General features: G+C 40.0%; 1 protein-coding gene across 8 annotated transcripts in view; it reads left to right on the top strand.

The window, feature by feature from the left end:
- Positions 1-21,807, top strand: part of CTNNA1 (catenin (cadherin-associated protein), alpha 1, 102kDa) — a 298,927-nt gene that overhangs the window by 254,707 nt on the left and 22,413 nt on the right. For all 8 annotated transcript variants that reach the window (XM_014529051.1, XM_014529054.1, XM_005881025.2 and 5 more), the window contains exons 9-10: positions 2,501-2,653; positions 19,229-19,321. In XM_014529051.1, the coding sequence (XP_014384537.1) occupies positions 2,501-2,653; positions 19,229-19,321 (246 nt within the window). The remainder of the gene's footprint in view (positions 1-2,500; positions 2,654-19,228; positions 19,322-21,807) is intronic.

Consider the following 21,807-nt stretch of genomic DNA (forward strand, 5'->3'; position numbering starts at 1 on the left):
CCCGCAATTGTCCTCAGGTATGCAGGTATGGTGAGAGTATTTTTTCAACAGGGTGGGGCAGTTGCTCCTGCCTGGAGGCTAATTGTTACTTTTAATCTCTTAAGTGGCCTCAGGGCAAGGTGTTTTCCAATAGGGTGTGTCAGTGTCTTCCCCCCAGGCAAGGCAGATGTCTATGTGGGAAAGATGTCCTCTGCTCTGTGAGGGAATGACTCAGCCCAGGAAACTTGGGGTGTCTGCTTTCTGAGCTCTATCCCCCGAGGCCCCAGTCCTGGCTTCTGTGCTCACAGCTTCAGTCCACTTTATCCTCCCTCTGCCAGAGCACAAGGTGGGTGTCCCCACAGGGAACTTTGTGCGTTGGTCCTTTAACAGGATGCCTGTCTCTAGCAGACAGCACCCCACTGCTTTTCATAGCCAGATGTTATGTGGGTACCCTCCTCGGTATTGGTGCTCTCTGCTGGAGGGCCCAGCTTCAGGATTAGATCCCAGAGTTCTCCGTGGCATCACCCCACAGCTGAGATATCTCTCTGGGACTTCAGTTGCTGTCTGTGGGCACTGGGCCAGCCCTTTCGCGCCTCTGCCCCTCCTACCAGTCTCTATGTGGTCTCCACTTTCGGTCCTCGGGTGTCAGGGTTCTCTGCTGCAAATTTTCCGTTGATTATTCAGGAAGTTTTTCTGTATTTTAATTGTAATACCAGTTTGTTCCTGGGAGTATGTCCATGCAGCACCCACTTACTCTGCTGCCATTTTTTAATTATTATCATTATTTTTTAAAATATATTTTTATTGATTTCAGAGAGAAAGGGAAAGGGAGAGAGAGAGATAGAAACATCAGTAATGAGAATCATTGATTGGCTGCCTCCTGCATACCCCCTACTGGGGACCGAGCCCGCAACCCGCGCATATATGCCCTTGACTGGAATCGAACCTGGGACCCTTCAGTGCACAGGTTGACGCTCTAGCCACTGAGCGAAACCGGCTAGGGCTCTTCCGCCATTTTTAATCTCCGAAGTTGAATTTATAAAACAATGTATCAAAACATTGTAAAGAGTGGTAGTAGTAATACAATTTCCATACTTAATGGAAGGACATTTTATTGTCATGTCTGATATAATGCAAAATTAAAGATGGACTGTATCTTTATTTTTTTTTGATGAAGTATCAGAAATGGTTATAAGATGACCTTTCAGATTATTTTATTTTACTTATTTATTTTTGTTTTATTTCTTCACTCAAGGGTATGTTTTTACTGATTTGAGAGAGGAAGGAAGATACATTGATGTGAGAGAGAAACATTGATTGGTTGCCTCCCGTATGCACCCCAACTGGGGCTCGAACCCACAACCTAGGTATGTGCCCTGACTGGGAATGGAACCCGCAATTTTTCAGTGTATGGGATGACACTCCAACCAACTGAACTACCTGGCCAGGGTGGATGAGCTTTCAGTTTTAAGGTTCAGTAAGCTAATCCTGTTCCGATAAACCAGAAAGGACATTTTTCCTCTCATTTTTATTTAGCCATTTAGGCTAATACCTATATTCCAACACTCTGTGCCAATTTAACTCAGAGCTGCTTCTTGTTTAGTTTTGTATTATTCCTTTAAGATATAAGCTTTGTAATTCCCAAGAGAAAAAAATTTAATGTTGAAAACTGAGATTCTATTGCTGGAATGCTGTAACTGTGGTCTAAACCAAGCATGTCAAACTCAAAGGCTAACACGGGCCAAATAAACAAGGTTTAAGTTTATGTGGGCCACAAAAAAACAAAAGCTTCATTTTCTTAGAAACGTAGGTTTATTTCGATAGAGACATGCTGAATACAAAGGGCTGAAATAAATGAGTAATCATTAACATAAAACAATGGAACATTTTAATAAAAATTAATATATTTTCTTGAACATTAACTTACCAGACACTGAATAACTACACAAATTAATAAGCGTAATGCAAATAAACCTATTTTTCTTGTTCTCCGAAAGCGAAGTATTTCCTGTTGCACACACCAAACAAGTCAGTCCAAGACTAATGACGTGGCAATCGGCTGCTAAAATATTCACTGCTAGTATTAGTGGAGAGAAACCGTGCGCCTGTGCGTAAGGGAAATGAATGCAACACGATTATAGTAATCAGTCATTAGCGAAAGTTGTAGTTTGTTATTAATAATTATATATAACATGATATTGTAAAAATTAAGTTATGAAATTTTTATTAAAATGTTTCTTACATACCATTATATCGGCTGGTCCGAAAAAAAATATTCATTATGGGCCTCATGCAGTCCATGGGCCATGAGTTTGACATGCTTTGTGTAAACTATTATCTCCGCAATCATGTTTCCTATGTTGCAGATTATATAACTGAATGGATCACATTGGGGGGGAGGGTCCTCATATAAGTGCAGCGAAGCTATCATAAGCTTCAATTAGATTTAAAAGTACAAGAAAAATAAGCAATGTAACTTCTTGTTAAAAATAAAATCAAATTTTTACAATTTAATTATTAGCTTCGCAAAGCTGTCATGGACCATGTGTCAGATTCATTCCTGGAAACCAACGTTCCACTTTTAGTGTTGATTGAAGCTGCAAAGAATGGAAATGAGAAAGAAGTTAAAGAGTATGCCCAAGTTTTCCGTGAACATGCCAACAAATTGATTGAGGTAAGTCTGTTAGCAGTTTTATTAATTGTAAGTAACTTGATGGAATGTGGTGATTTTTTTAGTCACATTATTTAATCAGCTAAAAAATTTAGGGGCTCACCTAATATACAATATGTATAAGATCATTACTACCTAACATCTATCTAAAACTACCATTTTGGTCAGTTACATTGATTATGTACATGATTAAATATAGATAATCCCTATCCTGGAAACTTAACATTTCTATTTAATGTTGTGCTAATAAAGGTAGATTATGACATGACTAAACTCACAACACACAATAGAAGGGAGTAGTGGCTAGAAGACAGAGCTCCAGAGTCACACTGTCTGGGCTTGCATTCTGGCAAATAACCACCCTACCCCACTACCCCACCCCAAATTCTCATTTCTTATCTGTAAAATGAGGATGCTAATAATTCCTATCTTGGAATTATTTTAAGGTCTAAAAGAGAAGATGTATGTCAGGTGCTTAGCACTTTACCTGAGACACAGACTCAGCCAGTCAGCTTGTTTGAAAATTGAAGACACTGACCCTTAACAGTGCTGCTAATTAGATATGTTTGAATAGTAGAAATATGTATGTAAGTGGTTGGTTTGTAAAGTGATAAGAAAGAGAAGTGAATTGCTATTTAGTTTCCGGGTAAGTTAGGTTGCTTTTACCTTTTGCTAACTGAAATAATGTTATTGTTTAATTAGTCAATATTACTTTATTTAAAAAATTTTACACATAGTAAGCATATATCCAAGTTATTTGGTGTTTTTTTGTGTGTGTGTGTGTGTGTGTGTGTGTGTGTGTGTGTGTGTGTTTTCTTTTTTTTTGTTTGTTTGTTTGTTTTTTTCCAAGTTATTTGTTTTTGTAACCTTTTGTAAAACATATTTGGAAAAGATATTTCATAGACCATTTTGTAAGTTAGTTGTTATGTAAGAACAGAAAATGGGGCTTGTATGTAAAATCTATCTCTTGTACGTTTGGTTTTATAGTGACATTAGGCCAGGTTAATACCATAAAAATATTCCAAGGAAAACATCAGTAATCACATTAAATGCATTGCTAATTTTACATCTAGTTTTCTTTGAACATTATGAATTAATTATGTATATAATACATAGGTCAGTGTGCTATTTAAGGTAATGATTCTGGCATTTGGAATTAAAATGGGAAGACTTTCATTTTCTGTCTCCATTAAGCATAATCTTGTTCACAATAGTTACATGACAGCTTGAGGTATAACCTCCAGATGTATAAAGATTGTCTTCAGAAAGCCAACCTCTGTAAGTAGCCTACATATTAGAAAGTATGCCTGTGAAGTAGGAAGCAAGGACACTACCAGCCCAAGGCCTTGGGCAACAGGTACCAATAATGGCATGAATAGGGCTCTGTGTGGTAGCTGAACCTCAGCGGGAAGCCCTTGTCTGTACTGCAGTTTGAGGGCCCTTTGGGCCTGCCTTGTCATCCTCAGTCTCAGAGCTGGCACTTGCTGAGCACCCTACTGTGTATCATATGCAACTGCAATGTACTTTCTACAACAACATTTCTCAGGTGAGGAAACTTGAGCTTAGAGTTAAATAACTTGTCTTAAGGCTACCTGGCTTGTATCCATCCAACAATGAGGGCTATGCCACTTAAGCTTATTGGCTTAGTGGACAGCCTTATTCCCATGGGAAGCATTAGGTGGACCTGGTAGCCTTGGAGACCTTGCTTCCAGGATTTTTGTCCATGCTTGCTTGTACTTTTCATTTCATTCTGAACATCAGTTACCAAGGGTGCCTTGGAGTTTAGGTTCCCTCTCTCAACTCAGTTCTGACCCCTTTCTCACCTCTCTCCCCTCTCTGTGCCCTCCACCTTCTCATCCCCCACACAGATATATGTATTAAATGGTTTTTCATTGCTTGAGTCATAACCAAAGGCTTTGTAGCACCATTCTGCAAACAGTTAATTACATCTATGGTGATAGAGACACTAGGATATATAATTGCATATGTACATGAAAAGAAAATGAGCGTTTAAAGTGTTATAGAAGCCTCAATTTCCTGACTCAAGGCAGAACTTTATTCTTCAGTGACAAGGCTTCTCCTCCCCACACTACTTTTATATTATAATAAAACGCCCGAACTTGTTTTAAGCAAAGGTAAAATACTTCATTGTTACTGTTTTGATAATCTCTTGGCTTCTTCCTTTCTTTTCATTAGTTCCCTCTTAAATGGAGCCAACTTTGATTTGGTGGGAGATTTGCCATTTTTCCTGGGGGTTTGGAAGTAAGAGTGCTGTGTGAAAGTTGGGTAGGACTGGTGGTGATAGGCCTCTGGCAGGAAAGGAAAGCTGTAGCCACTGAGAATTCTGTCAGATGTTTGTTTTCCTAAAATAACTGCAGTACAGTTCTGTTGCTTACCACTTGGAGTTACCACAGCTGCAAGTTTGGGGGTCCCCAGTCCACCTGCACTTCTAACTTGCGACAGATTTTGAGGGTTTCCATGGCCTATTTCAGTTTCAATAATTTGTTAGAACAACTCATAGAACTCAGAATAGTGCTGTACTACTTAGGATTACATTTTATTATACAAATCGGGACCAGCCAAATGAAGAGACACATAGGGTGAAGTGTGAAAAGGCCTTGTTAAGAAAACACACAAAATTCAACCAAGTAGATTTGAAAATCTAATGGCTTTATTAAGAGATTGATGAGTCAGGCAGCATTCCATCTAGCAACTAGAGGGGCACTCTAAGGGTTGTACAAAATGGAAGGTTTTATAGAAGGGACAGTGAGGCAAGGGACTATTAACAAAGGAAAAGAAAGGATTATTTCTGGGTGAAAGAGAACCCCAAAACAGATTGCCACTTCTTTCTGTGCAGGGGGGAAGGGGTGTTATGGAGAAGGGCCCATGTGACTGATTACTTCATTGATGTTGACCAGAAAACACAGACTGGTTGATTAAGATTATGTTTCTGGGAGAGGTTGAAACTGCATTTAAAGTCTGGGTTTGGTATCATGGGCTTTTAGTATGAGTGATGCCATTTTGGGCCTGTGGCTTTCTCTGTAAGTCTCAAAGACAGTTTTCTCCCTGGAATCAGAGCACTTCACCCTCCCGATACAGTGATGGCTTGTCAACTAGGAAGCTCCACTGAGTTTCAGTGTCCATAATTTTTATTGGGGTTTCATTATGTAGGCATGATTGATAAAACTGTGATTTAATTGAACTCAATCTCCAGTTTCCCTTGCTCCCCTGAAGCTTGGGCTCTCCTGAATGTCCCAATCCTCTAATCCAGTGGTTCTCAACCTTCCTAATGCCGCGAACTCATGTTGTGGTGACCCCCAACCATAAATTATTTTCGTTGCTACTTCATAACTGTAATTTTGCTACTGTTATGAATCGTAATGTAAATATCTGATATGCAGGATGTATTTTCATTGTTCACGACCCACAGGTTGAGAACCGCTGGATTGAATCACTTGGTTGTCATGGTGGCCTGTCTCAATCCTCAGTCAGCCATTAGCATTACATATCTAGGTCCCCCACCAGGAGTTACCTCATCAGCATAAACTGTCAGGGCCAATGTTGAATAATGAGGACCTTCCTATGACTAATGAAATCTCAAAGATTTACAAGTTTTCTCCCAGGAATCCAGGCCTAAGACCAAACATTATTATACAGTACCTCCCAATCTTGAAGGTATATGGACTGCCTGGTTTTCAGATAGCTTGCTAATGCAGCCATAAACACTTAATGAAAAAGGAAGGACAGGGCAGGTTTGTTTCTTGCAGCTCTATTAGCTCCTGTTTGTGGCCATTTCCCAGTAACTTAATACTCTTACCTGGTACTCCTCTCATTGTTTGTTCTCCCATTCCCTCTAGGTCAGTGGTTCTCAACCTTGGCTGCACATTAGAATCACCTGGGAATCTTTTTAAAATCCTGATTTCTGGGCCTCATTCTCCGGAAATTCTGTTTCTTTGTTACTAATGTTGTGGCCTCTGAAAATTTTTTAAATTTTTGTAACACATTGTATTTCTGTTAGACAGTCCTTATCTAGATATTTCCTCAGGCCTGCCTCTTCTCTGAATGCTGACCACTCAACCAGCCCTTATGAACACCTGCGCCAGAGGGGAGGCAGACCGAGTAGAGCAGACAAGGCCTCCATCATTCCAGAAGGAGGCTTGACCAGTGTATCCCAGGTTGGCTTTAGCTTTTTAGGCAGTGACCTCAGTCTGTAGTTTGACCGAGCTCACAGGCAGCCCAGGGTTTTCCCTCCAGAGGTGCTGCTGTTCAGTCCCCTCCGCTTCATTCTTGTCTGTGTAGGTGCAGTTGTTGTTTGGCTCTCTGTGATTTTGACAGTCACTCAGTATATACTTCTTAGATTCAGTCTAATGTTCTGTCCCATCAGGATGTTGCTGGCATTACTCTTAGTATTATAATGGCCTCCTTCTCTCTCTCGCTCGCTTGTGCTCTCTCTCGCTCGCTCTCTTTCTCTCTTTTAAATAAGTATCTTTTCTCCTTTATTCAATCTGATGTTTAGAAAATTATATAAGACTAGTGGCCCATTGCACGAAGATTTGCACAATAGGCCTTCCTTCCCCTAGCTGCCGGCACCGGTTTTCCTCCGGCACCTGGGACCCAGGCCTTTGGTCCGGCCGCAGCAGCGAGGCTTGGCTTCTCCGCTCTGGCTACTCCCAGCCCCTCCTTTTTTTCCCCAGCTCCTGGAGCAGAGGCTAGGGCTGGCTGGAAGCCTGGGTCGCCCCCAGCAACCCAGGCCCCCAGCCCTTCCTTGAGCAGAGCCCAGGCCCCTAGCCCCTCCTTGAGCGGAATCCAGGGCCGGCGGGAAGCTTGGCTTCCTCCGTCGCCGGGAACAACCCAAGCCTCCTGCTCGCTCCAGCTCCATGGCCACTGCCATCTTCAGTTGTCTTCAGTCTTCGCTCCGCGCCTGCATATGCAAATTGACTGCCATCTTTGTTGGGTTAATTTGCATAGTTGCTCTGATTGGCTGGTGGGTGTAGCGGAGTGATGGAGTGATGGTTAATTTGCATGTTTCTCTTTTATTATATAGGACAAGGCATAAAATAGAACCTTTCAGCTTGCTACTAGAAATCATTCTCTTGATTGAACAATTCTTTGCATATAGTTGGCCTTTCAGGCAGTTAAGAATCCCTTTCTTTTTGTCTTGCTCTCTAAATTATCGAGATAAAACATGTCTACCCTGTTACCCTCATTTCCTTTTTAGTGTCCTCATTAAAATTGGGGTAACTATAGAAATCACATATATGCTATTTCTAAGCTACATTCTAGCAGCTTCTTTGTAGATTCCAGCTGCCTATCTGCTCCCCAGAGCAGGTTCTGTTATGCTTTCCAGTTATATCTTCCTCTCCATCTCCCCATCTCCCCCCTCTAATTTTCTCCATAAACACTTGGATGTTGCTGTATATCAGATAGATGAACTCTTCTTACAGCTGATTCCTAAAGGGTATAGTCTGATTTATTGGGTGTTAGAAAATGTGCCCTTCGACACTGAAGTGAAGCCAGGCCTCTTCCCAGAACCATTTGGGGATGCTGTGTGATTGCTGCAGTAGGGATCTAGATGTACATAAAACTTTCACCAGCCAATTTGCCCAGGGTAGCTCTATGGTAACACTGCTAGGCTTATTCACCCAACTTCTTTATTAGAGATAAGAGCCTCTGAAAGCATCCCTATGCAGCAAGGTGCTTGGGGAGAAAAGATTAAAGTGCCAATTTAGATTAGATACCGTTAGGGGACAGTACCATTTAAAAATATAGCTTAAAAGAAAACTATAAAAGAAATACAAGTTCATTTTAGAAAATTTGGAAAATAAGGACTAACATTTTGGAGTAGATTCATGCTTATTTTATCTATATGTGGATTGGTTTTTTAGAAAAGTCTTTACAAAATTGATATTATACTGATTTGTGGGGGTTTTTTTAGGCCAGTGGTATCAATGTTTTATGATGTAATGTGTTTTTGCCTTGTTTATCATATCCATTTCATTGTGTTATGAAGTACTCATTTATAGCATTTATATTGATTGCTTACATTTATTAGTCCATTTATGTAACCAGTCCCCTATCATGAGGCATCTAGGTTATTTAGGTTGTTTTAGTTTTTTAATATTACATATAGCAGTCTGAGAAATATTCTTTTACTTTTTATTTGCCATTGCCCCACCTAGTTGTTCAAGCCAAAAGTCTAGGTGTTATCCTTGATTCTTCTTTCCCCTTATTTATTTTTCATGGTCCATATTAATTCACAAGTCTCCATATCCTTTATTTCCATGGTCACCTCCCTAGTCCAAGCCATCATCTCTCACTGGACTTCTGCAACAGCCTCCTAATTGATTCTTTTGTTTTCACTCTTGCCCATCTCTAGTCTCTCTCTCTCTGGCATAGTCTGATACCTTTAAATCAGATTATGTCATTCCTTTGTTTCAGGACCTATCAATATTACCCTCCCCACCATCAACCTTCATGGCTTTTAGACAAAATTGGGATAAAATCCTAAAATTCAGATTCTTAACTATGGTCCATAAGGTACCCTGACTGCCTTTCCAACTGCCTATTGTCCTATGTCTGTCTTACCTTTTAGTCCCCCCATGCTAGACTACTAGTACTTCTTTCTCTTCAAGCATACCATACCCAGACATGTCACCACCTCATATCTTCTTCACTCCCTGGACCCTCTGCCTGGAATGCTCTGTCCACTTCTCATCATACAGGTCTCTGCCCAAATGTTACTTCTGCAGAGAGGTTTTTGTGGATCCCTCATTCCCTCCATACCACCCTTTGCCATTTTTTTCATCCTGTCACCTGATATATATCCCTCATAACACTTTTCACTATCTGAAATTATTGGGTTTGTTTCATTTTTTTCTTCTCTGTCCTGACACCATGCTCTAATAGAATGTAAGTTTTTTTAGAACATGGGCCTAGAACAGTGCCTGGAACATAGTAGGTGCTCAGTAGCAATTAGAGGAATGAATCTACTGGTTCTCAAATGTAATAAGCATAAGATTACCTTATTCTAAAGAGAGAGTGACAATCAAAATAAATGTATATAGTGTATATGTTCTTTATAATGTAGCATAAATGGTGCTGAGATTATATGTGAAAAAAATTATCCATTTTATCAGCATTTGAAAGGAAGCTGAGCAAAAGCTGTTATTTAAGCAGCATTTTAATACGTGACCAAAATAAAATTGGAGCAGATGTGTTGGCGCTTGCTAATTTGGTTTGTGGAAGTCTTCTTTATTGCTTTAATAGAAATACTTTCCCCTCTGACCAGATAAAATAGTATAAAAAGGTTATGCTTTAATTTGGGGTGCCATGTAAAGTTGCTTCAAATGTATTAATAGTTTTTTGAGTAGTATTAGGGATAACACCCACTTAGAAAGGGAAACCTTTAGTGGTGTCTTCTTTGTATATCACATTATGGAAATACAGGCTTAGTTTTAAGAATAAAGCCACATACTGACTCTTGAGGTTTTATGTATGAAGAGAGAAATTTCTCCAGTTCCTCTATGTGCACACAGTTGTTCGGAAGGCTGTGTGCTGCTGGCTACCTATTGGATCCTTATTAAATGACTTTTGTGATTTTACTTGAAAAAGCAAGTAACAGTGTTTGCTGTGAGGTTGCTCTGAACTTATTTTCACAAAGTCTGGCTAGGACCTCTGACTAACTCACGTGCAGCACAGTTGTCAGTGAAATCCAGTACCTTCCTACATATTGAAGGCATTGAAGCCTGCTTTCTTATGTGAAGGGTGTGTAGAGGTTGTGCTGTCCAAGGCCAGTAAGTAGGGGAGTAGGAGCTGAGGGTCAGTGTTGGTGAGCTGGGTAACACTTCTCTTCACCATTTTCTTCTCTTTCTAGCACTGAGGGCTTTGTTTTCATTCTATATAATAAAGAGCTAATATGCTAATTAGACTGAACAGCGGAATGATCTTCGGGACAAAGCCGGAGCAAGGGCCCGGAGCAAGGGCCGGCCGAGGCTGCGAGGGCTGAGCCCCTTGCATAAATTTCGTGCATCAGGCCTCTAGTTTGTTTATAAAAGGGCATGGCTATACTTCAGGAAGTGATAACTACCTTTTATATTTGACTCTTCCTCACATTAAGTTAATGATTTCTTTAAGTTCTTCAATTTAAAGTGTATTGAGGTGAAAAATTTATTTTCTGTCAGAAATAATACCTTTTTGCCAATAATGCAACACCCATATATTCTTTTTACTTGCTTCATTCTTTGCCCACCACCTTTGTAAGCAGCTTAGTAGCTAAAGATCAATTTGTTTTCCCCTTTAATTTTGCTCTCTTCTTAGCCCCTTTTCAGTTTCACAAATTCAGAGTGAAATAGAAAAAAATGCCATTCATGAAATCTTGCCTGTAAAAACTATATATCATTTAGTATCCCTTTTCCTTTAGCCCCAGGCATTGTATTAAAATGGGCCCCTTATTATAATGAACTTGCTACAGTAAGATGATATCTTGTTCTTTGTCTTGAGTTAAGAACCAAAATGTAAATGAATTGGTTGCTGTTGAGCTGGATTATCATTACTTGTGGGGCTCCCCTTCCACCTTCCAAGTATTTCCCATTATCCAGGACTTCATAGGGTATGGCTTTATTGGCTTGAAATGTGTTTGAACTGCAAATTGAATGATCTGCATTTTAACTTTTATTCTGTGGTATGCTGATACTGTGTAGTAAAGTGGCCTTGAAGAAGACTGGAAGGAGCATTTGAATTAAACACTGACCTTATACGATCTACCTGTGATATCTTGGGTATTTTCTCATTGCCTCTGTATAATACTATAGGATGAAATTCTTGCAAATAGCAAATTAAATGAAGCTTGCACTTTTTAGGACTATAGGACATTTGCATGAAAGCAGTGAGGTGTTCTTGGGGGGAATGCTAGCCTTAGATTCCAGAAGAATTTTCTAAGCATATTGAGTGTGGTCTTCTCACATTTTCAAAGGTCTAAGTTCAGATTAATGGGGCTGTGTGTGACAAAAGTGTCTTGCATATACTATTTTAGCACCGTATCCCCTAACAAACATTTTTGGCTGAACTTAACCACCCAGTCAAACTTTGGGACAGTCAAGTGAAGGCAGTGGGTGAACATTGTTCTCAGGAGCATCAGGATTCTTTTCTCTGGACCACTGATAAGGATGGTTAAGGAAGCACTCTGCCCAGCCTTGGCCCTGATTCAGGAAAGAGTGTAGGCTTCCTATTTCCTCATCAGTCGAACAGATGGACTAATATTTAGACAGGCACCCATTCTACCTTTACTAATAGATAATTCAGGTAGTTAGATATAAATAGGGAACTTTTAAAGTGGTATATATGCTGCCACATAAATGGAACTAATTACAGTATCATCTGGGTGGTGATTTACAAATGAAACCCTTTTAAAAATACAAAATATCCAAGTTGTTTAAAATAGTTTATGATGTTTTAGTAAATTCACTACTCCTAATCCTGTTGCTAGAGATACTTACAGTTATATCTTACCTCTTCCTAAAATTAGATTTGACATAGCTTATTTAGAATAAAACCATATAAAATAAGTTATATGCAGAAAGCCAGACCCTAGAAAAAGAGTAATAGACAATTATGATCTATAATTGCCAATCTTGAGTTCGGATTTGACACTGCACTTCCTGGTAGCAGGGAGAAAAGGATGAAACAGTTAATTGTGTAGTCCTTGTCTTTAAAATGGAGGAAGGATGTCCCCCCCCCCTTTTTTTTTTCCCCAGGGAAAATAAGCCTATCCTAAAAATAAAATGTAAAAAGAGTCCTTACAGCCTGGTTGGCTTGGCTCAGCAATTGAGTGTCGACCTAGGAACCAAGAGGTCACTGGTTCCCAGTCAGGGTACATACCTGGGTTGTGGGCTTGATCCCCAGCAGGGGGCATGTAAGAGGCAGCCAATCAATGACACTTATCTCTCATCAATGTTTCTATCCCTCTATCCTTCTCCCTCCCTCTCTCTCTAAAAAAAAAAAAAAATCAATAAAAAACATTAAAAAAAAAAAAGAATCCTTACGTAGGGTTTTTCTATAAGGGACAGTTAATGATTAAGTAGGTGCGGGGGGGTCCTCAACATTTTAACATATAGTGACAGATTCCACATGATTTTCTTATAAGTTTCTTCTAAAAAGGCAAGATCATAACATTCCATTGCTACTGAGTTGAGATCCAGGCAGCTGTGATCTGGTGAGGGGCTAACCAGCATATGGCCTTCAGCCTCCCAGTGACAATATTGGGAGGACAGAGGGCTGTGAGTCTGTGTGCTTTCTCCTGATCATCCCAGCATTGCTTTCTCCTTTTTAAAAATAAACTTCAACCTTTGTTTTGTTATGTTTTAAATGTACCTTGTAAAGAGCATATGCTTAGTTGTTATTCAGCTTAGCAGGATTTTTCTTTTCTGTTAGAGAGTTTAGTACATATACATTCATTATTATGACATGTGGATTCATTTTACCATTGCATTTTGTTCTCTCCTTTTTGTTTTTGTTTTTTATAATTTTTTAAAAAATTTATTTCAGAGGAAGGGAGAGGGGAAGAGAGAGAGAGAGAAACACCAATGATGAGAGATAATCATTGATCGGCTGCTTCCTGCACGCCCCCCACTGGGGATCGAGTCCACAATCTGGGCCTGTGCCCTCCACCGGAATCGAACCCGGGACTCCTCAGTCCGCAGCCCGACGCTCCATCCACTGAGCCAAACCAGCCAGGGCTGTTCTCTCCTTCTTATTCCTCTGTTTCTATCCTTCTTTCTCCTCCTGTATTTGGATTGATTGAGCCTTCCCATTTCCTTTTTTCTTTTTTCCCCCCTTCTTGTTTGGAAATCATATACCCTCTGTTTCATTAGTGGTAACTGGCTATTTTAGCAAGCATGTTTAACTCAGAGGGTAAAGTTAATCAGTATCTTTTTCTCCTGAAACAATGTAAGTCTCTTAGAACAGTGGTCGCCAACCGGTGGTCTGTGGTCTGTGAGGTCCGAAAGTTTGGTGACCGCTGATTTAAGGAAAACTTTGGAGCAGCAGTCACCAACCGGTGGTCCACGGACCACTGGTGGTCCGTGAGGTCCAAAAGGTTGGTGACCACTGTCTTAGAATGTTTTAACTCCATTCTCCAACTTAAATATTGCCCAGTATTTTGATTTTCTTAAATTATAGCCCCCTGAATTAGATACTATTGGTATTGCTTTATTTGTTTTTTTCAAGTTTGCATAAATTTTATCTTATACCATATTTTTATTGCTTCCCATTTCTTCTTGCATATTAAACCTCCCTTCTGGGATTATTTCCCTTCTTCCTGAAGCATAGTCATTAGAAATTCCTTTAGTGGGAGGGAGGAAGATATGTCTGGAGTAAATACTCTTAGGTTGTTTTTGTTTTAACTTAATGTCTTTATTGTGCTCTAATTCTTTTTTTTAAATATATTTTTATTGATTTCAAAGAGGAAGGGGGAGAGAGAGAGAGAGAGAAACATCAATGATGATAGTTGAGAGTCATGGATTGGCTGTCTCCTGCACGCCCCCTACTGGGGATTGAGCCTGGGACCCTTCAGTCTGCAGGCCGATGCTCTATCCACTGAGCCAAACTGGCCCGGGCTGAAGATATTCTTTATCTCTGGCTTCCATGGTTGCTGTTGAAAAGTCATCAGTCATAATTTGTATTTACTTTCTGGCTGTATAAAAATCTTGTCTTGCCCTAGCCAGTTTGGCTCAGTGGATAATGCGAACTAAAGGGTGCCAGGTTCCATTCCAGTCAAGGGCGCATGCACAGGTGCAGGCTTGATCCCCAGTGGAGGGCGTGCAGGAGGCAGCCGATCAGTGATTCTCCCTCATCATTGATGTTTCTATCTCTCTCTTCTTCTCCTTTCCTCTCTGAAATCAATAAAAATACATTTAAAAAAAAAATCTTGTCGTTGTTCTAAAGCTTCATTACAGTGTGTCAGGGTGTGGAACTTTTTTGGGGGGGGTGTTAATCCTCACCCAGGGATATTTTTTCCATTGATTTTTAGAGATAGTGGAAAGAAGGGAGGGGGGGAGAAAGAGAGAAACAACAGATCTTTCTCAAATCTGCCTAGTTTTGTGTGTGTTTTTTCAATCCTCATTAGTAATTAAAAAAAAAAAATCCTCACCTGAGGATCTGTTTTTCATTGATTCTAGAGAGAGGAAGGGAGAAGAGAGTGGGAGAGAAAAACATTAAGAGAAACATCAAATGCTTCCCGTTTACACCCTGCCTGGGGCTCAAACTCATAACCTAGATTTGTGCCCTGCCTGGGAATCCAACCCGAAACCCTACCGTGCATGGGATGAGCCACACAGGCGAGGGCTCAAATCTGCCTCGTCATTTTGAGTGTGTTTTTTCCTTGTCTCTACTTTGGTTACTTTTTTTTTTTTTTTAGGTCTCTTAACATAAGAAATATTTTTAATATTCCATGTTTGATCATTTGAATATCTGCAGTTATTGTGGATTTGATTACTCAGTTCTTTTGCTTACTCTACCCCAGATGGCTTATTTCCTTATGTACTTTCTGCATTTTTATTGTGACTTCACATTCTGGCATTTTGTATATGGGAATTCTTTGAGGCCTGGGATTAGATCACCTTTCATCCGAGAAAATTTCCATTTATATTTGCTTCTGCCAGTTGTTTAGGGATACTACTAACACATGACCTCCTAAGCCTAAAAGTTTTTTGGGCCAAGTAAATAATGTAATTTCTATGCTTTAACCCCTGTGGGGGGCGTGCAGGACGCAGCCAATTAATGATTCTCTCTCATCATTGATGTTTCTGTCTCTTCCTCTCTGAAATCAATAAAAATATATTAAAAACAAACAAACAAAAAACAAGTTCTGATCACAGAATAGTTTGTACCCCATTTCCACCCACCCCTACTCCAAGTGAACACTGTTTTCAGTGCTTGCTTGCCTTTCTGAATTTCTGCTTTCTCATTTCTAGCCTCTGACAGTTTCCTTTAATCACTTACCTGCATTAAAAAATAAAAACAAAAAACAGCATTATTGAGATACAATTTATGTAACATAAATATTACCCATTTTAAGTATACAATTCAGTGATTTTTTTACTAAATTTACAGTACGATGCAAACTTCACCACAATCCAGTGTGGAACTTTTCTATCACCCATGCATACTTCATTTTTTGGTAACATACCTTGTTCCTCCTAATAAGGTAGCCAGCACCCTTCTCTGGAAATTGGGAATATGCAGGTTTGACCTCTGTTCCATCATCATTTTCCCTGTGGGTTGGGGAGTAATTATTAGAAGTTTCTTGAGTGGTTTTGAAATTTATATGTCATGCAGTTGGGACTTCTCAGATATCTGACAAGTTTGGAAAAGTTGAGTTACTATTATTTTGGATTTTTTGAGAGTTCAGACTCAATCATTTTAAAGACAAAAACTCAGGTGGTAGCTTGACTTGCAGCCAATGGCAAATGATGCAGATTGTGAGCTTATGGCCTCTTACCTAGGTCGTGATGTTACCACTTAGACGTTAAAGCTTCCTTTTCCACAGTTTTCTACTTGTTTTATGCCACAGAATGGATGAGATGTTAGAGTAGGTCATTAATTTATCACCAAGAACAGAAAAAACCTTCCTGCACAGGTTCCAGAGTAAGGGGCAGTGTCACATTTCATCCGAATGTAAAGCCATGAGCAGTTACTGAGAGCAGTGGGAAGAACTGTATGTGACTTGAACAATCTGCACTTTATTTAAAGTCATGAGTACATGTACAGTAGAGGGAAATAGTCATAATGGGACATTTTATTACTACAAACTTGGTTTCATAAATATTATTTAAGGAAAGAAAATCAGGTGTGGAGTAAAGGTAGAACTTTTCTAAATGTCTGAAAAGTTGTTTTTCTGTCATGTACAAATGGGTTAGGCAGAAGCAGTGCAAAAGAGGCCTTCATGCCCTGGCTGGGTAGCTCAATTGATTAGAGCGTCATCCTGTTTATGTCAAGGTTGGGGTTCAATCCCCCGACAGGCACGTACAAGAAACAACCAATGAATGCATAAATAAGTGGAACAACAAATCAATGTTGCTCTCTCCCTCCCCCTCCCCTTCTCTCTCTCCCTTCCTCTCTCTCTAAAATCAATTGGGGGTTGGGGGGGAGGCCTTCATGATTTCAAAGCTAGTAGTCATAGTGTCAGTCTCGGCCTACCTCTTGGATTAACAGGACCAAAGACATTTAAATTGTTAATACCTCAAGTTACTGTGATAGCAAAGATATAATAATTTATTCCCAGAACAAATGTAGAGATACTGCTCATTACTAAGTCTCAGCTCTGCCAGGTTCTCTGGGAGTTAGCTGCTCTGAGTGTTTTTAATTCACAGTCTCAGTATTAGCTGCCATCCCAGATTCCTAGAGCCCCAGAAGAAGGCATTTAGGAAGCCCCTCCCCTCACCCCGTTTTCACTGTAGCCTGGCACTAGTATATGAGGTTAGTCTCTCAGAGAGCTATGATTGAGATACTGCATTTGCACATTTGTCATTGTTAGAAGTGAGTAGCCTGTCCCTGGGGGGTGAATTGAGCATCCATCTGGAGAAGACTGTCAGTGACAGGCACCCGCTGCCTCCTCCCAGGTCAGGCAGGGTGGCTTCCTGAAACAGGCAGCGTGCTCCTATTGAGCATTACTGCTTCAGCAGTACATTAGAAAAGTTTGTAAACAATGTTTTAAAATAAAGAACAAGTCTTCCATAACCTTTGTTTTGTTAGGATTTATATCAGGAAAGATGCTTTACAGAAGTCAGCCATTTCACCCTCAGCCACACACACTCATGTGTCTGACCTATAGTAGAAAACACTTTATATAATCTGTTTGCTTCTTAATTTAAATATGTTTTTCCAGATTCATACAATTGGCAGAACATAAATTGAAAGGAGAGTGTATGAGTAGAGACTAGAGCATGGAAGGCAGAAACACAGTGACAGGCCTTCCTGCAGCTAACATTTGGCTGGTCTCTTCAATGGTGGGCGTGGACGGGGTGCTGGGCATTAGCACACTCACCTCACAGGGGCCTCTGTTAGTTCCAAACTGCTAGTTTAGTGTCACCCTCACATTTTACATTTGGTTTTCAAAATTCCTTCTTATGACAGTAGAAGTTGTAGATTCATGAACTCATCTAATTTAAGCTTTCTCCTTCATTATAGCATCATAAAATATATAATTGAGGGGTAGTGTTTTTTAAAAGTTTACAAAAGTTAGCTTAGTCATATTTCGTAGTAACTTCAAAACAAATAGGAATCTTCAATCAGCTCTATAAATTGTCATCATAAAGAGCAAAGTGTCTCTTGGCTCAAGTCCCGGCGACACCAGAAAGTAGGATTGTAGTCTTCAGGGAGTATATCTGTTACTTCTTTATGTGATTTTGAAGGCCACTAAACATTAAAGACCTGATTTAATTTTCTGTTTCCTTACCTTTTATTTTTAAATGCATGTTCGTTCTTTCGTTTCTTCTTGTGATTAGCATTGCAGGATTCTGATAGTTAGCAGTCTTACAGAAAAATGATAATCCCCAACTGTAACACAGCAAACAACAGCCATAATAGTATATAATTTTTCTTGTGCCTTTGTGTGCTTAAATTGGGTGGAGGAGTGAAAAAAAATCAAAGGTTATTGTCACTGCCCTTGTTTACTCTGGCATTTAAATTCTTGGAAAGTACCTCTGATATTCAACTGCCATTCATAATTCACTTTGCAACTGGGGGAAAGATGTGTCTCACCACCATGTGTTCAGTTGGTCTCCGTGTTACTAATGGAATTGGCAAGCCTGTTCATTTAGGAACATGGATAGGTGATCACAGCCCTAGCAGTCACTACAGAGCAACATTCTCAGCATAGCCAGAGCTACGGCAGAGGAAGTATGACACAGCTTGGAAAGATTGGCATGAGCACTGTCACTGCGGGTTGGAGGGGAAGGTAAAGATTTTAGTTCGAGTGAAATAGCATTGTTCAGGAAAGAGTCCAGCTGTCAGTGCTTTTGAGAATCCAGTTGGAGGACAGTTTTGTTCTTAATGATAGAACATCATCCCTGTTTCTTCTTTTCTGATGAGGATGGCCTTGATGTTTTCTTAGTGCTATTTTTTTATTTGAAAAATAACCTTGTGTTCAAATGAAAAGCATCCATTCACATGTCAAATGAGAATAATAACTTAGAATTTCTATTTCCTTACTTCAAGAACAGCTGCAAAGTACATTTTTATTTGAGTATATCAACAATTCTTTCCTGATGCCCTTGATGCCACAGCTTTTCTCATGTTATTGCCCTCACTAGGAGAGCCTCTGTCTGAAGTTACTGTTTAGGCAGGTTAGAGCCCATGTAAAGCCTGTGAGTTACAGGCCGTGGAATGTTTCAAGGTTCGGCTACCAGCTTACAGTGTGACCTGTGTTACGAATCTATAATTTCCTCAGGACAGAGCTAGAAAAAAACCAAACGTGTCCTTATAAGCTGTAAAGGTCAGGGATGGGGGTAAGTGTATGTTTGTTTTTCTTTGCAGTCCAAGGGAAAAATCTTCAAAGATCTTTTTATGTGTTCCTTCTTCTAGGTCGCCAACTTGGCCTGCTCTATTTCAAACAATGAAGAAGGTGTAAAGCTTGTTCGAATGTCTGCGAGCCAGCTAGAAGCCCTCTGCCCTCAGGTAAAGTATGACCAGCAATGCTGTAAGGTACCAACAGACTGAATTTTGGTTAGAGTGGAGATGAGGTTTATTTTGTTGGTTTTGTTTTTAGGATTTTAGATAGAAGTCTTAGAGACAAAACACTGATTCAGAGTCTGCAAATCTTGGAGAAATTTGTTTAACTTCAAGTGACATTTCCTCAGGGCATCACATGTTCTATCCTCTTGCCCTTCATTAAAAATGCTTAGTACCCTGGCCAGTGTGACTCGGTTGGGCATGGTCCTGTGCACTGAGAGGTCTCAGGCTCAATTCCGGTCAGTGCACATGCCTGGGTTGCGGGTTTGATCCGCTGTAGGAGGTGTGCAGGAGGCAGCCAATCGATGTTCTGCTCTCATATCGATGTTTCTCCCCTCCCCTCCCCCTCCCCCTTCCCATTCCCATCCCCCTCTCTCTAAAAAAATCAATTAAAACATCTTAAAATAAAACATCTTAAATAAATAAAAATGCATAATGTCCTCCACTGTTCGCAAATAGGGGGTGTGCAGTGACCACACTATTCAGTCTACATCCTTCTTGAACGAAGGGCTACCTGCAACATCTGGCAGTCCTGTAATCATGATGGTCACCCCACAAACCTAAAAGTATAATAGCTACCCACCTGCCCTCCATCCTAATGCCCAGTATTTGGGTGTTTCTGTGTTGGGGAAGGAGGGGGAAAGATTCAAGAGCTGGAACCCTTACTCTGTAGTGTCCTAAAGTAGCTTTATGATACAGATATTAATGATGTAATTAAGCCAGCTACCAAAGTAAAAGCTTGAGAACTTTTCTCCATTTATAGTGGCATATTGGAAGACTGGTGATGGGATTAGGTTAAGCGAGAAATACTCTGAAGCACATAGAAGAATGGTGTATCCCATGAGGGGAACGGATCCTATTTGTGTGGCCTGGTACTCCTTGCCACTCCCAGGCAAAATAAGCAGTGTAAATGCTGTTTCAGTGGAAGAGATTGCCTCTCCAATTTGCCAGATAGAGAATGCTCATGGGCATACTTGGAGGATTTACATTTACCTCTCTCTAAATGGCCTGCCAGATGGCAGTGGCCACGAATAAATGGGAATAAGCAAGGGAACTGGAGTAATGGAATAGAGATCACAGGAAGGAATTTTCTGTGTTACGTCTGCAACCAACTTTAAAATATACTCTGTCCAGTACTCTTTCATATAAATAATTCCTGACACTCAAGGTGTAGGTGATGGAAATAAGTAAACCCGGTTACTAATTTGAGATCCTAACTGGTATGCAGGTTAGTTTAGGGCATTTGCTGTCATTCTCAACCATGTGGCTAGTTTCCCAATGAGAGTTGCTTCATCTAAATATTAGTGTGATGGGCTCAGTTTGTGAATCCACATTATGTGATGGACAGTTCCTCAGCTTTAATCCAGTGATGAAATCTACTAGTGATTGCTAGCTGTACAGATAGATAATAAACACAATGGATTGAATAACCTCCAGAAAGTTAATGTATGACCAAGTTGTATGAAATAAATTTAGAGCATGTTTCTCAAGATTTGGCATTCTCTCCTTAAGTTTGCCATTTTGCCTTATCAGTATTTGTTTTTAATGTCTTTAGTTCTCCATTTGGTTTTTAAATGTTTGAAAAGCGACAATGCTTTCACATATCGGCTGAAACAGATGGTAACATACGCTGATCACACCTACCAAGAATATTTATATAAATGATCTTAAAGCCCAGGGGGAAAAAATCACATGAGGAGTCTAGTAGATAGAGCCTAATGAAGATGGCCATGTGCGTGTTGCGAGGTCCTTTCATTATTTTTAAAGAGAAGTCAGCAGTTCAGATGTTTCTGTCAAGTTTCAATTTTAAATGATTGGTAACAAATTTTAAAATGTTGCAATTCTTTGAGGAGGGTAAACCAAACACTTTTGGGAGCTGCATGTGGCCTGCCTTGGTCCATGTGTTTCATGCTCAAAGGACTCTCCCCTTCAAGGTAGCTGTTACTTTGAGGAAGAGGGATTTGAGTGGAGCCCTCTCCTTTCTCTTCATCCTGATGCAGACACTGAGCTCGGCTCATGGGAGTGGGTGGGTGGGGGTTTCTAGCCCCCTGGTATTCTCTTCTGCAGTCAGTGGCTTATTTGATAACAGACTCCAGTCAAAGCCAATGATCTAAACTAGATTAGTTAGTTAATTCACCAGGAGTTTAAGGTGGTATTTAATATACTATAGCATATAGACAAACAGTTATTACATTAACCCTTTGAGTGCCAACCAATATCCTAGGAACTATGCTAAAATTGCCAAGGCATTTTTGCTGATTTTACAGCAGTTTAGGAAAAAAATTATGAATCGCAAGTAAATGAAGTTACATATTCAAAAACTTAAGGAAACCTTTACTACATTGACATATTTAGCAATATCATCATCACTAATAAAAGCAGACTTAGAACTGGACGCCATTTCGAAGCTTTGATAGCGCTCCCGGCACTTT

The sequence above is a fragment of the Myotis brandtii genome, unplaced genomic scaffold (genome assembly GCF_000412655.1).
Source record: "Myotis brandtii unplaced genomic scaffold, ASM41265v1 scaffold668, whole genome shotgun sequence".
NCBI lineage: Eukaryota > Metazoa > Chordata > Mammalia > Chiroptera > Vespertilionidae > Myotis > Myotis brandtii.